The sequence below is a fragment of the Uranotaenia lowii genome, chromosome 2 (assembly GCF_029784155.1).
Source record: "Uranotaenia lowii strain MFRU-FL chromosome 2, ASM2978415v1, whole genome shotgun sequence".
In the NCBI taxonomy this organism is placed as follows: domain Eukaryota; kingdom Metazoa; phylum Arthropoda; class Insecta; order Diptera; family Culicidae; genus Uranotaenia; species Uranotaenia lowii.
The window spans coordinates 272,585,640-272,601,316 of record NC_073692.1 but is presented as its reverse complement, the minus strand read 5'-3'; the positions used below and the strand labels follow the sequence as shown (position 1 = coordinate 272,601,316).

Genomic DNA, 15,677 nt, shown 5'->3' with positions numbered 1-15,677 from the left:
TTGAAAATTTGAAAACAATGTTCATAAGACCATAGAAATAGATTTGATTTTTAATTCTGAATACCGAAATATAGAAAGAACAAAAAATGAACACTCCCTAGGTCAGGAAAATAGAAATTTGCTGCAGCATTTTGAAAATATTTTTAATCGGTTAAGATAAAAATTCGTGCCGGTAATGAGGTATGCTTAGTTTGACTCTTGTAAACTTACCCAATGCAAAACTCTCTCAAAGACTAAAAAAAAAAAAGTTTTAGGAATGATCATTCTTATGAAACAAAATTTGATACCGAGCAGGTACCTGGTCGGTGATTTAATCAGATCGGTTTGAAATTTTAAAATATATTTTTTTGAAATGAAATTCGTTTTAAATAAATCGTAATATGTCACTTACCGAATGTTGCACCTTATTGGCGATGTCTTTTGCACAACTGGACACCATTTTTTAAGAAATCACTAAATCACAATAATTATTTAACACTACATTTTCTCAACACTTCACGATCCTTTGTTTAAAATTTACCGCCCGATATCACCCGACCGCACCACACGAGGGTACGTTTGGAACTGACAATGCTTTGCGTGCACACAGTTTATTCGAAACGACAAACGAGTAACCCGGTGAGGTAATAATATGAATAATATCAAACGAGCAGCCGTCGCCCGTCGGCCCAGTTAAGTTCTTCAGAAAAATGCTCCCAAGTCGAATAAGAAGAAATATCGGGCACGGCGTGTGCGAGTGTCACCGAAATATAATCGTTTTTTCCTAAGTCGGGATACTCAGTACTCAATTTTCTGAATTCTCTGTCGATTTTTGAGAGGACGCGCTTACTGGGAGCATGCAAAAAAATGAGAGTTGAGTCACCGAACTTAGAATAAAACAGTTAATTTCGGCGACACTCCGAGAAAGCAAATATTCTCATTCGACTTCTCAGGCAGGCGAACACGCGTCTCGAAGGGAAACATACGATTCGGATTGTGTTCGTGTGTTTCTCTGGAGGGCGTGTCTTAGATTATTTCGTGGCACTCACCCAAGGCACGCGTGTGGTGTGTTCCTCTCTGCCGATTAGATGATGCAAAATCGTTAGAGAGATCGATACGATCCCTTTGTCGATTTGAGTTATCTCTCTGTCGATTCATGTTTACTGGGTTATAGAGTACTCATTCAATTTTGAGTGTGGTGTGAGTGAAGAAAAAAGTTCTCTGTGTGCATCGTCACTTGTGATGTCAGCCTTCCAGATTTTCTCTGGATCTTCCAGACTTTTTGGACTTTTGTCAGACATTTTTTCAGGATTCCAGACTTCCAGACTTATGACATTTCTTCCAGATAATTCCAGACTTTTGGCTAAGTACAGAAATTTTTCTAAGAAACTATAAAAATTCAAAATGGTCATGGTAGAATATGGCAGAAAATGATTTGCATTTACGAATTATGAATGCAGTTGTTGAAAGCTAATGGCAAATTCTTCGAAGATATATGTTAAATTGATAGTCAAACAGAACACGTGACTGGTAGTGGCAGAAACAAACGATAAGTGCCTATCTGCAACATTGGAATTTGGTGACCAAAAACAAAAAAAGGTCACAACTTTCCCAAAACCAAGCTATCTTTTCCAGACATTTCCAGACATTTTTTCAAAATCTTCCAGACTTTTTTGAAAAATAGTTGGCAACCCTGATCGTCACTCTGATCCTATTGACCACTCTTGCTCCGCTCACAACAACATTTAAAGATCGGAGCAGAAATTTACACCGCTCTGAGATGCGTCCGAAGCCTGTCTACAATGACAATATTCCGACGACTCGATTTTCCCATAATAAGCAAAATAAACGATTTTAGGTAAATTGAGTTATACGAAAAAAAAATCCTCAATCGGGATTTGAACTCCAGTCCCCGAATTGGCTGTCCGACATCTTACCACGATGCCAACTCATCAGTTAATATGATCCACGCTATGGCTCTATAGGTCAGATTTCTGTTTAAGAACCTGTCAAAGGATGAAAGGGAGAGACCGGATATAGTGTCAATTGAAGGACTGCTCATTTATCGTAAATCAGTTCACTTTTAGATAGCTCTAATCGTTAATGTTGAATAAGAATATTCTCAACTTTTTGGAGATATGTTATCTGGGATGGTCCTAATATCGATCCTTGAGGTACTCCTGATTCAATTGAAGTAAACTCATCAAACCAACATTTTAAAAATACTGCTTATGAATGACCTTTAAGGTACGACTGGACGAGTTCAACCACTAGTCGTGAAACATTGTATTTAGTTTTCAGTTTAAGGGTGAGTTTTGAATGCGATTCGCAATCGAAAGCTTTTGCAAAATCAATCGAAAGCAAAGCTGCAATTCCTTTTTTATTCAAAGTGGTGGGTGTAGAGTGGTTGATTATTAAATGTTGAAACGGTCTAATAGAAAATCACCCCTTAGAGAGAATTGAAGAGAAACTGCACCAATACATTGTCACGGAATAAACGAGAGGGAGAAATGCACAAACCTAAGGTAGTTAGTTTTAGTGAGCCTTGCTGGACGGTTCAGTAAGCAGGACGCTCGACTCGACAATTGGCGCAGCCGGTACGATTCGAGGTAAGCAGCCATTTTTTTTTTCAGCAACAGGTAAGAATACGATAGAATATGGAAGAAAGCTGGAAGTGAAGAGTTTGTTTACTTATTTTAACTAGAAGTTGAAGTTATGAAAGGTTTGGTTGAGGACCGACAGACAAAATAGAAGCGGGTGAAGACCGTAGTTAAAAGATTCGGTTGAGGACCGACAAAAAAAAAAGCGGGTGAAGTCCGCAGTTAAGGATTCGGATGAGGTCCGACAAAAAATAAGCGGGTGAAGTCCGCAGTAAAAGATTCGGTTGAGGACCGACAAAAAAAAGGAAGCGGGTGAAGACCGCAGTTAAAAGATTCGGCTGAGGACCGACAAAAAAAATAGAAGCGGGTGAAGACCGCAGTCAAAAGATTCGGTTGAGGACCGACAAAAATAAATAGAAGCGGGTGAAGACCGCAAGGAAAAGATTCGGTTGAGGACCGACAGGCTGAGGATTGACTGAAGCAAATTATCAGCGGCTTAAGACCGCGAGGAAAAGATTCGGTTGAAGATCGGCAGTGGTTTAAAAAATAAATAAAAATAAAATTATAATATTTCAATGAGGCCTTTAGCTGTGTAAAGAAATCAAATGTTGAAAATTAAAATAGACAATCTGTTTATTGATGAAGCAAATTAACTGGCTTTGATGGGCGGAACTCATTATTGTTATTCCGACGATAACTTTCCTTGTGTTGAGATGGATTCAGGATTACATACAAATTTTTATAAAAGTGAGAAAAGCATTGGCACATTTTGAAACAAAATGACTGAAGTTTTTGTGACGTGGGAGATCGTAGATGATGTAAATTGAAACATATAAAAAGGGCAGATGGAAGAAATGATAAGGATTCTTTTGGTTAGCTCTAAGAAAAGTGGATGGATCTGTATAAACTCAAAATAAGGCAGAAAATTGATGCAGAAATATGGATTTTTTGTTGTTTTATATAATGTGATGTTTGGCATTGAATTAATTAATAAAGCAATGAGGGTGTATAGACCATGCATTTTAGATAGCGGAATTGTGAATTTGCCTTGTAGTTGACAGGCTGAAATTTTTTTTAAAATATGTGTGTTCAGTTAAAGAGTTGCTTTTTGATCAACGATTTGTCATCAAAATAGCTACCAAGCGGAGGAGAGGAATGTATATTCGAGGCCTATGTGTCATGAGGAGGCATGAAAGAGAAAAGTTCGGTACAATACTGTAGAGTAAAGTGGGGCAAGAGTACGCAGGCGGAAAGAGTACGCACTAGGCTATTACAGTAAACGACAACACTGAAACTAGCAACACTGTACCGGTTTGACAGGTCATCGAGTCAGCTGATCATACGTGTTTTTGTTTGTCGTTTTGTTCGCACACGTCGGAGAAATGAGTTAAGTTCTAGTTTTTCCAATTTTTATGTAATTTTATGCGTATTTGGAAACATTATTACGCTTCGTGGAAATTCGCTAATCAAATCTGCATACGTGACAAAGGACACATAATTAATATAGATTAAATCTGTGGAACACTCATGCCAGGATAAGATCGGTATATTTAGCACTTTTAGCTTTTTTCACAAATGGTCGTAGGGGGCAAGAGTACGCAGGTTTGGTGGGGCAAGAGTACGCGTTGGTTTCCTTCGTCTTTTTGATAACATTTGGAAAGCTAACCCAAAGAATAATCATGTTTTCAATAATCAGGACGTACAAAAGGAAAACCAGCCGGAAGATTTTCTCTCCGGAGATGCTGGAAAACACCAGGATGCGGTTGAAGGACGGAGAGTCGAAGCGCCGGATTGCTGAAAGCCTATTGCCGAAACAGCAGGTCGAACGGAAGTTATGAAGCTCCCGATCCACTGCCTTCAACTTCAGGGCGAGTGGAATCCATTGATTATGAAAAACCACTGAATCTTTCGAAACGATCATATGTGACTCCTGCAGTCCTCAACAAAGATGGAAGAAAGGCCAAAAGTCTGTAATCATCACGAGCACTCCCGTCAAGCAAAAATTGGAATCCAATCTTCAACAGAAAAAGGCAAAACCGCCGGCGCAACGCAAACTTGCAACTGAGACAGACACTGCAAAAGGAACCAACACGACAATGAAGGAAAAGCCTCCTAAAGGCTCTGAGGCTCCAAAAGGAGCAAACAGAAACACAAAAGGCAAAGCCTGCTTAAAGCTCTTTTACTTCTGATTGTTTTTTTTTCTTCGATTTGATGTTATAAGAGAATCCTTATGATTTTCAGTTTTTAACCCATGGAATATGAATTCACTGTTTTATTTGAACTATTGTTTGTGAAATAAAGGTTTTGTTTTGTTTAATAAACGATTATAATGATTCAAGACCTCACTTACACCGGACCAGAATGAAATACAATGAGCTTATTTTATGCGTACTCTTGCCCCACCTCATGCGTACTCTTGCCCCATTAGTGGGGTAAGAGTACGCTTTGGTAGTTTTTGAAAAATATGATTTTTTATCAATGTTTACAAACGTTTTCAAAACTTTTTGTGTCATACAATCAAGGTAAAGAGCCTTACTTTAATTTGGTTTAATTACTATGATCGATACTTTTTTCTTTAAAGAGATACAATAAGTACACAACTAAGTGCGTACTCTTGCCCCACTTTACTCTAGAGGATGGTTTTTAATGTTGGATGAAGAATCAAGTATTACGCAAAAGATACCAGAGGAGCGCTATGATATGATATTTTGTTCTTGGCTGTGGTGTGAGATGGAGTGTGCGAGTCACACGTGAATGTAGCGTAGTTTCAAAAAGGACAAATTTGAAAACCTCCACTACTGGTATACTGACGGGAATTTGATGAGGACATTCAAGATAGAAGCTGCAGAATTGGTTACTAGATTTGTGAGGGAATGTGAGGGGTTGGACTTTTGAATGAACAACATCGTGGAGGCAGCCGAGTGTTGAGAAAGAGAGAGAGGGAGAGAGAGAAATAGAGTGCATAGTTGGGTGAGTTAGGTCGAAGAGAATATGTAAGTATGTAAGTGACCGTTTGAATTAAAGAGTATGTGTCGTCTCATTTGTCTCCCGTCTCACACAGCGCGGGCGAGGGCTAAGAGCGTGTTGTTTAAGTGCTTAAGATGGGGGATGGGTGATCCAATGTTGTAGGGTTGTGAAACCTGTAGCTACATGCGAGAGACTACTATCAGTTACATTGCTTAAGGTAATGAAAGTAAGACTTGCTTGTATTGTCTATCGATAATTGTAAACAATGTGGCTCGTGATGGACTTGGAAATTTGGGAATCCATGTGGAACCATCTTGAGAGTTTTGTGAAAGCCAGTAAAGTCTGCTGAAAACAACGGACTGATTAGTGAGCGTTTTAACCCTTTCAGAAGTGTGACTTGAGAAGGAGAGGGGAAAAGAAGGTAAACTTAAGAATCAGCCTTATACTCGTTAAGGGTAGGGGTCCGACATGCTCCTCTCTCTGGCGAAGCGTCTCGCATTTACACATGGAAGTCCATTACCGACATTAGCATCGCCCGCCAATGCCGCCAATAGACGTACATGTTACTCTCGAAAACATATTGACTTTATGAGCGTGACATAAAGATGCTGAATGGTTGTGCGTACAGTGTTCGGATACAAGCTGGAAATCAATCGAGCCCCAAGCGAGCGGCACATCAGGTGCATTTGGCTCACCCGTTCAAAAGCAACCACACGACAGATGGTGTACTAGTGTTAGCAAATATACCAGACTAGAGTACTGGAGCTCGCTTATGTACGAGATACAACTATTATCGCTCTAACACTAAACTTTACTACGGAAGTTCGGACTTCCCACTTCCGATGAAGAAAAGTGAAGTATGTACCAGATTGATGGAAGTCTATGTTTTGTTGCCAGTTAACAAGCGACGTTTAAAAACAATTCATTTAAATAGACAATATTAGTCAACGATCACAATGAATCTCTCATTGCCCGGACATGTGACACACATTAGGATTCATAAGATGGTTCTTGGAAAACCCCATTTTCGAAGCGATGCAAACGTAAGAAGGGCGTGGTGAAGAAAACCTTTACTTAAAACTCTTAGAAAGTCAACGAATTTGTGGACTGACTGAATAAATTTTAATGTGATATCTTAAGACCTGTGGTTTTTTGTTCGGACTAGAGATGGGATGTAGAGTGGTTGATTATTAAATGTTGAAACGGTCTAATAGAAAATCACCCCTTAGAGAGAATTGAAGAGAAACTGCACCAATACATTGTCACGGAATAAACGAGAGGGAGAAATGCACAAACCTAAGGTAGTTAGTTTTAGTGAGCCTTGCTGGACGGTTCAGTAAGCAGGACGCTCGACTCGACAGTGGGTTTATAAGATCAGTTTCAGTACTGTGGGAAGAACGAAAACCAGACTTAAATTCATATAGTATGTTAATTTTATTCAAGTATTCTTTTACCGGATTTATTATCAATTTTTTTTCCAAATTTTAGAAGTTGCGGTTAATATGCTGATAGGTATTAAGTTTGATAGGTCGTGTGATTTAGCATTTTTTGGGGATAACGTTTCCATTGCTATGGAAATTTGGATTTTTTTTTGTAATAAGGTTAAAAATATGGCTAATGACAGGTAAAATGTGAGGCAGTAATATTCTGATAATGCAATTGTTTAGTGATATTTCATGAAAATTGGAGGCAAAATAATCATTCGTCTCAGTAGCAGAAGAAAATTTTAAATCAGTGTTCTCTTGTGGCTAACTTAGTCCATATTTTTTTTAATTAATTCCAAATATCTTTGCTGGCACATCCAAGTTAAGTCGTTTTACGTCAAGCGTTATTTTTGCTTTTATAATCAGATTATTAACTTTATTTCGCATTTTTTTTATATTTATTTTTATTTTCAATTGACTTTGAATGTTTCCAAGTGTTGTAAGCCAAGTCCCTGTTTATCATTGCATGATTTATCTTATTAGAAAACCAAACATTCTTACGACGTTCTCTTCTTCCATTTTCTGGCTAATTTTTTTTTTGTCAAATTTAGCAGGTTCGCAATACCGAGGGTAGGTGGAAAACCTACCATTTTTCCGATACAAATGCCCTGTAGGAAAATGTATCTGTTTAGCCCGAGTTTAGCGTATTAATTGCCTATTTTTTGAAAGTTGGGTGGCACTTTCTATCTGGCATAGCATTTTTTTTAAATCGATCGATGTGCACTCTGGAATCGATATTGCGTACTATTGGAAAAATTATTCAACAAACGAAATTAAGTGTCCAGCCAGTATGGTCATATCTTTGAACCATCGAAAGTGTTGTGTAAAATTTTGTAGAGTTTAAGATTCATTTTATATCATTTGAGTTATGTCTCTACGGGTAGCTCATTCCCAGAAATGAAAGAACGAGAATTCTGATACTTGATCGGCAATTTGTTGACAAATAGCGTTTTCTATTATAAGCAATGGTAATCTAGTTCTCCAAGAGATTTGCTCTAACTGCTGTCATTATGTGCGTTTATCCATTCCGAAGTCCATAGTACTTTGAAATACACAAGGTAGGCTATTTCGCTCTCTTTAAACGTATTGGTTAAAGGCCCCGGAAAATATTATGGAAAAATACAAACACAGGTATCAGCAGTATGAGAACTGGTTACACATTGATTAGAAATAGGGGTTTTTCACAGAAAAAAACAAAAAGTCATTGTAGACTTGAAACCCACATATATGTTAAGCGATTAATTTATTTGTTTAATTTAGTTTTAAATATCCTTAATGTTCCGAACTACTATAGCAATTGATAAACTAGCATTTGTAAATATTATGAAGGTGTTTTGTATCATTTATGATAAAAAAAACTCTTTAAAACCTTCAAAATAGAGACTTATCAATGTTAATCCAAAGCATCCATCCATTTTCCAAACAGAGACGAAATCGATTTTTAAATCAAATTTGAAACAGTCTTATGATTTTTTGCAACCATGTTTTACGTTTATAGGGGTACAGAACTGGTTTTAAAAATATGAAACATGTCACATTCCCCTTAATGGATAATCTAATCGAAAAAAGTGATCAATCTTACCCCGGATTACGGTACGTCGCTAAACAGTTTTTTGCGAAAAAAAGTTCATACGGATCGGCTAAAATCTATAAATTATAAAGGAAATTTAAAATCTTATGCGACGATTTATAGCTTTGTGGACACCTTTATTTGGGTAGTTTCTGTAATAACATCGAAAATCACCAAATACCATCGAGCTAAGCTAAGCTAAGTAACATCGAAAATCGTTAACCAACCAATAATAAATTATTCGAGAAAAACGTGTCCTATCATTATACTCAATAGACACAGCTGGATCCCTCCAGTAAAACACAAGTTTTTTGTTGCGCATTCCACTCATAGAAATACGGACACTTCTGCACTGAGATTTGACCCTCGTCGCAGAACAGGAACAGATCGCATTTATCTGGATGCGGAAAGAAGGCAGACCCCTCCATGGGACATTCCGGAAACTGCGGTTTGATCTAGAAGCAACAAAATAGTTGTTAGGTAATTGCACAAAATCTTACGATTTTGAAGGCTATCAACCTGACAGTTGACGGCACCCGGATTATCACAGAACTGTTTTTCCTGGTTCCAATGCTGACCCTTGGCACAACTCAGTAGGAACGGATTTCTGTTGATGCAAATGTAATATTGACCACAGTTGGTGCTGCTAGGGTGAAAGACTGGTTTAGAGGGATCTGCCGCCTTACAGAATTCCTCTGGCTCAAGATCCGGTACTGTGGTGGTTGTCATGCCTGTAGTGGATTCAGTGACAGCTGTTGTTTGAGATGGAGTTGTTGTATCCGGGACAACAGTTGATGGATCGCTTGTTGTAGCTGCAGGGGTTTCACACACCACTTGATCTTCAAAGTTGCAGATCTTCTGTTCCGGATCGAACAAAAATCCGGGCGGACAACTTATCGATGTTCCCTCGCCGTTGCTGCACTGGAGAAATTTACTACAATCTTCCGGATCACTAACAAATTCATTGTCCTGGGCATCTTTGCACTGATCAATTTGACTTTGTTGCTTACTCATGGTACATGTTAAGCAGAGTATTAATGTTGCAAGGATTATTGAATTCATTTTAACAACTGATCAAATGTTATGCTTTGGCGTTGCAGAGGAAGCGCACGTCTTGAAGTTACTATTTATATCTACAGTTTTGAGGCATCAATTTGGGCAGTGAATTGAATTTGGAACGCAACTGATAAGGCTAAGTGCACATCATAGTTCTTACGTTTGGGTGTGCCTTGAACTAGTGCTGTTTTATCTATAACTTTTGGAGATAGTGGACAAATTGAGGTTCAAAACAGAAATGATTGTCCTAACTATAAGTTCGAAATGAAAATACTTTCGAAAAAAATCGACAAGATTACGGCTAGAGTTGGTTAGTGTAAAAGATACTTATTATCAGCTGTCTCTTCTCTGTTGTATTATGTTAAAATGCATTCCTATTTCAGCATCGATAACAATATGGGGGGTATACTGGTACCTAAAATGTATACCAAAAGATGTTCTTTGATCCCCATGAGTTTAGTCACCCAAGTAACCATAAGCACTAAAACATAGCCCTTAATCAACACTATATTCCCATATATAACTCTGTATTAATGCTTGTTTTGCACTATATGCGTATATAATGCAGATTTAATGCTAAAAAGGCGAAATAGCGGGCTGATTAAATGCTATCACAACATAGCCTTTAAAAAGCATTACAAATGCTGAATTAGAGCGCCATCAAAACGTCATTTTTCGCAAGCCGGATATAAGCATTAACAATGCATACTTAGAACACCTTTTGTTTATTTAATTATTATTTTTTGAATAATTAAAATGAACAAAAAATAAATGAATAATTATTATCTGCAACATCAATCAATCTGCTGAACGAAGGAGAATTATGCCTGCTTAATGAATTCTTCTGAGTCTCGAACCGAGGATCCCGCAGCAGCCTTTATCTCTCCTTGCGCCTTTACCATTTCGACCACTCTTGATGCTGATAAGGTGGGTGAAAAAATGCGTACTTCAAGTACTGTTCGGGTCACACCACTCCTAATGCTTATTAACTTTAGAGCTACTCTATATGTGCATATAGTGCTATCATTAGTGTTAATTTTCTTTATTGCTTCTATGCATTAATAATGCTTATATAAAACAAAAAAGCATTATGAATGTTGATTTAATGCCAACTTGCATTAGAAATGGTGATTTCATGCTAACTTGCATTAGAAATGTTGATTTAATGCTGATTCAGGGTTTTAGCTTAATGCTTATGGTTACTTGGGCAGTATCTAAGTGTTCCTACACTCAGAAAAATACTGCTCGGTATTCCATAAGATTCTTTTACAAACTGGCGCCATAAGGAAAATCATAGAAATGCATTCTGATTCTCTTCTTCAGATGAACACATACTTCAATAAGAGGTTGTTGCCTTTCATAAGAGGGTTGTTAGGTATCAAATCGAGCTATGACTGTAGTTTACTTTGCCATAAAATAAGAATTTGCGTTTTTGTGCTTTCCTTTTTACTTCCGTGCCACCATCATTATTGTACCAACCTAACGATCATCATTAAGACAGAATACAAGCAAGATGTCAGAGGACGATCACGCGTTTTAATTCGCTCCCGAGAAATACTTCAAAATAAGTAATTTAACCCGTGTATTTAGCCCCGAAAACGGCACAAGTGCGTTTTAAGCATTCCGTGGACGATCCAATAGTGGATTTACCATCACTCGTACGTCAAAGTGGACATTTACCCGTGAGATACCATTTTCCCATACTTGGTGCTCCCGACTCGTGTTGGTTCCCGCTGGAAGTGTGATCATCTGCCCGTCCCGCAATTCAAGTGATCAAGGAATCCCGTTCGTGCATCCCGACAACCCGCAAACCCATAAGCCCGTCCCGAACATTGGTGCCGTGACCAGGATCACGACCCGTCCCGAAAAGAATCACGACCCGTCCCGCTGCGAAACCGCGTGTCATCATCATAACCTCACAATTGAGGTTGGCGAAATAAATTTGCCGTTTATTCCGGATAATTTTATTGAAACCAAAGGCCTCATTTAAAGAGGTACCAGGTGAGTACCTCTCCAATCCAATACCATCCTCTTTTGCGGTACTTCTTGGTCTTTTTTCGACCCTTCTAGTTGACCAGCTCCGATTCAACTTTCCTGCAACCGGATAACCGTCGGCAGAATGGTTGACGACAAGAAGCTGAAGTCCAGGAAGCTGAAAAGGGCGAATACCATTGCCGGAATCAACCGTATGGAACAGTTCCTGCATCAATACGTCGAGGACCAACACCAAGGCGAAGTGCGATACCGCTTGGAGCGTCTCGAGAAACTGTGGGAATCGTTCGACGAAGTGCAGGCGGATTGCGAGGAGCTTGACGAAGAGGAGGATGCGGGCACTAAAAATTTGGAGATCCGAAGCAAAACCGAATCTATTTATTTCCGGGTCAAAGCTGGTCTAGCTTCCAAGATCCCGGAATCGTTTGGGCCCACCGCATCGACGTCCTATGCTGCAAATGAAACATCCGCCCCCGCCCATCTTGCGAACATTAAACTCCCGACGATCACGCTACCCGAATTTGATGGCGATTTCAATCAGTGGCTGACGTTCCACGACACGTTTGTGTCGATGATTCATTCGTCGACGGAAATTTCTTGCGTCCAGAAATTTCACTACCTTCGCGCTGCCCTCAAGGGCGAGGCAGCTAATTTAATCCAGTCGATTACCATCACCGCCAACAACTACTCTGTTGCGTGGGAGGCATTGGTAACGCGTTATTCGAATACGACTCTTCTGCGAAAAAAGCTCATCCGAGCCCTGCTCAAGTATCCCAAAATCCCGAACAACTCGGTGGATGCGCTTCATCGATTCGTCGACGAATTCCAGAGGCACACGAAGATTCTGGAGCAACTCGGAGAACCCGTGATCTATTTTAGCTCGATTCTTATGGAGCTTTTGGAGGATAAGCTGGATGACGCATCGCTCACCGCCTGGGAGGAATCCATTGCCGGTGATCCCCATCCAACCTACAACAACATGATCGAATTTCTGCAGAAGAGAACCCGAATCATGGAGACGATCATGATCAATCGGCCAACGTCCAGCCAGTCGAAACCCGTCGCTCAAAATTTTCCTCAGCGCAAACCAGGATCGCGCTTGAGTTCGAATGCTGTTTCCGAAGGTTTCCCGAAAAGCTACCCGATGTGCCCTGGAAAGGCACAGCATCTACAACTGCCCCGTTTTCAACAGCTTGGACCCGAAAGGCCGGACGAAAATAGTGACCGAAAAGAAACTGTGTGCCAACTGCTTCCGAAGTGATCATTTCGCCCGATCGTGCCCGTCGAAATTTTCTTGCAAGCATTGCTCCATGCGCCACCATTCGATGATTCACTTCGGTCAAGCTGAATCCACCCGTGCTGCTGCTGATCCCCCGTCCCGCCCCGAGAATGTCAATTCACTTGCCGTCGCAATCACCCCGCAACCTACTGTGTCATCGAATCCCGTCATAAGACCATCCCGTGAGAGTGTGCTGCTACCCACAGTAGTGCTAATCGTCATCGACGCCTATGGTCATCAACATATAGCCCGTGCCTTGCTGGACACAGGCTCTCAACCGAACGTCATCAGCGAGAGACTGTGTCAGCAACTGCGTTTGTCCCGTAAGGTGGTTAACATCGACGTGAGAGGTGTAGATGGTACCGCAACGAGTGCGAAGTTTGAAGTACAAGCCGAAATAAGATCTCGGGTGAGCGATTTCTCCGAGATGCTCGATTTCCTCGTCTTTCGGAAGGTAACCAGTGACGCCCCCGCAATTCCCTTCTCGGTTGCCCAATGGAAAATTCCCAAAAATCTCGCTCTCGCCGATCCAGATTTTGGCACACCGCGCAAAATAGGCATGATTATCGGTGCTGCTAATTTCTATGCCTATCTGAAGCCAGGTCGCCTCCAGCTTGCAGCAGATGGTTCGTTGCTGGCCGAAACAGTGTTCGGTTGGCTGACAACTGGAAAGTTCAACATGAAAGCCGAACAAGCCAATCAAAACTCTACGGCAACTTGTCATGTGGAGACAGTTGTTCCCGTAGAAGAACTACTTACCCGGTTTTGGAAGATAGAAGATGTTGGTGGATCCCACTATTCTATCGATGAGCAGAGCTGCGAGAATTACTACCGATATACAACCGATCGTGACTCTTCTGGGCGCTACATTGTGCGCGTCCCGAAGCACCCCGAATTCGAGCAGATGGTGGGAGAATCCAAAGGTGCTGCTCTCCGTCGGTTTGCCTGGCTCGAGTGGAGACTGGAGAAGGACGCCGATCTCAAGAGTCAGTATCACGACTTCATGAGAGAATACATCGATCTTGGCCATATGGATCTGGTTCCCCCAGAATCAGAAAACGTGAAATCATGCTATCTCCCTCACCACCCCGTCGTGAAGGAGTCCAGTTCGACGACGAAAGTGCGAGTCATGTTCGACGGCTCAGCCAAAACCAGCACCGGTCATTCGCTGAACGACTCTCTTCTTGTTGGCCCAGTCGTGCAAGACGAGCTGCTGACGATCATCATCCGATTCCGAAATTACCCGATAGCGTTGGTGGCGGACATAGCCAAAATTTATCGCCAAATTGTGGTGCACCCATCGGACCGATGCTTTCAGCGCATTCTGTGGCGCTTCAATCCCGACGAACCCGTCCGATCGTACGAGCTCCGCACCGTCACCTACGGTCTCGCCCCGTCTTCATTTTTGGCAACAAGAACTTTATTGCAGTTGGTAGAAGATGAAGGCCGTCAGTTCCCGAACGCCTCCGCTGCTGTGCGAAAAAGTATGTATGTGGATGATTTGATTTCGGGCGCCAGCAGCGTCGAGGCCGCCGTCGCTCTCCGCACTGAACTCGATCAATTAATGCTTCGTGGTGGATTTTGTTTCCATAAGTGGTGCTCAAACTCTCTGTAAGTTCTCGCCGATGTTCCATCAGAGCTACTGGGCACACAATCATCGCTGAAGTTCGACCCTGAGGAGACGATCAAAACTCTCGGCATATGCTGGGAGATCGAAGCCGATATTTTCCGAATCGACGTCAACGTTTCCCCCAGTGATCAACCACCGACTAAGAGAAACATTGGTGGCGAACAACAAACTATTCGTTCCCATTTGGCTTTCCGATCCCGTATCAACTTGACGAAAACAGTCCCTACCCGTTGTGCTTCCCCTGAAGAAATCGAACAAAAAACGACGACCATTCTGAGTGCTGTGGTTGCGCCGCACAACATGTTCGATAAGTTTTTGTCGTATCAAGAGCTGCTGCGCAAAGTTGCCTACTGTTTGCGCTCTTTCAACAACGCCCATCCCCGAAAGCAGCCCGTTCCCGATTCAGTCCCCGCCGTGTGTGAGCTCCAACGAACAAAGCTTTCTCTAACAAAGCTCGTTAAAGCTGACGTTTTTCCCGAAGAACTTCCAGCATTAAGAAAGGGGCAGCCAGTCCAAGCAAAATCTCAACTTCGTTTGCTTTTACCCTTTCTCGATTCCGAAGGCCTGATTCGCGTTGGTGGCCGGCTGAGGCTTTACGATGCACCGTACGATGTCAAGCAGTCAATGATCTGCAACCGCTTCGCCCGCGCACTTTTTGGTGCGTAAATAGATATGCCCGCTTCCCGAACCCGATGTACGTGACAACTCGAAGACTCAACGCAACCATCAACAGCTGTTGCAACAATATTGGCCGAGAAATCCAGACGGCGCGACGAGTACCTGAAGGAGTTCTAAGCCTAGCAGTGTGTTAAGCAGGAGATTCAATTAGTTTGAAATATTTACATTTCAAAGGTGGCCGGTATGTTAGGTATCAAATCGAGCTATGACTGTAGTTTACTTTGCCATAAAATAAGAATTTGCGTTTTTGTGCTTTCCTTTTTACTTCCGTGCCACCATCATTATTGTACCAACCTAACGATCATCATTAAGACAGAATACAAGCAAGATGTCAGAGGACGATCACGCGTTTTAATTCGCTCCCGAGAAATACTTCAAAATAAGTAATTTAACCCGTGTATTTAGCCCCGAAAACGGCACAAGTGCGTTTTAAGCATTCCGT

At 41.2% G+C, this 15,677-nt stretch overlaps 2 protein-coding genes across 2 annotated transcripts; one reads left to right on the top strand and one right to left on the bottom strand.

The window, feature by feature from the left end:
• Positions 1-8,869: 8,869 nt before the first annotated feature.
• Positions 8,870-9,614, bottom strand: LOC129742658 (peritrophin-1-like). Its single transcript, XM_055734585.1, has 2 exons — positions 9,120-9,614; positions 8,870-9,055 (listed from the first exon to the last, which is right to left on the bottom strand). Exons 1-2 carry the CDS (start codon positions 9,612-9,614, stop codon positions 8,870-8,872), a joined length of 681 nt encoding a protein of 226 aa, XP_055590560.1.
• A 2,161-nt stretch (positions 9,615-11,775) lies between these two features.
• Positions 11,776-12,909, top strand: LOC129742657 (uncharacterized). Its single transcript, XM_055734584.1, has one exon. It carries the CDS (start codon positions 11,776-11,778, stop codon positions 12,907-12,909), a length of 1,134 nt encoding a protein of 377 aa, XP_055590559.1.
• Positions 12,910-15,677: the final 2,768 nt, after the last annotated feature.

Excerpts from the sequence above, each read along its gene's own strand:
- LOC129742657 (XM_055734584.1), top strand. The coding sequence starts at position 11,776 with ATGGTTGACGACAAGAAGCTGAAGTCCAGGAAGCTGAAAAGGGCGAAT.
- LOC129742658 (XM_055734585.1), bottom strand. The coding sequence starts at position 9,614 with ATGAGTAAGCAACAAAGTCAAATTGATCAGTGCAAAGATGCCCAGGAC. Across the intron at positions 9,056-9,119 it reads CGGGTGCCGTCAACTGTCAG|ATCAAACCGCAGTTTCCGGA; the intron begins GTTGATAGCCTT and ends TGTTGCTTCTAG.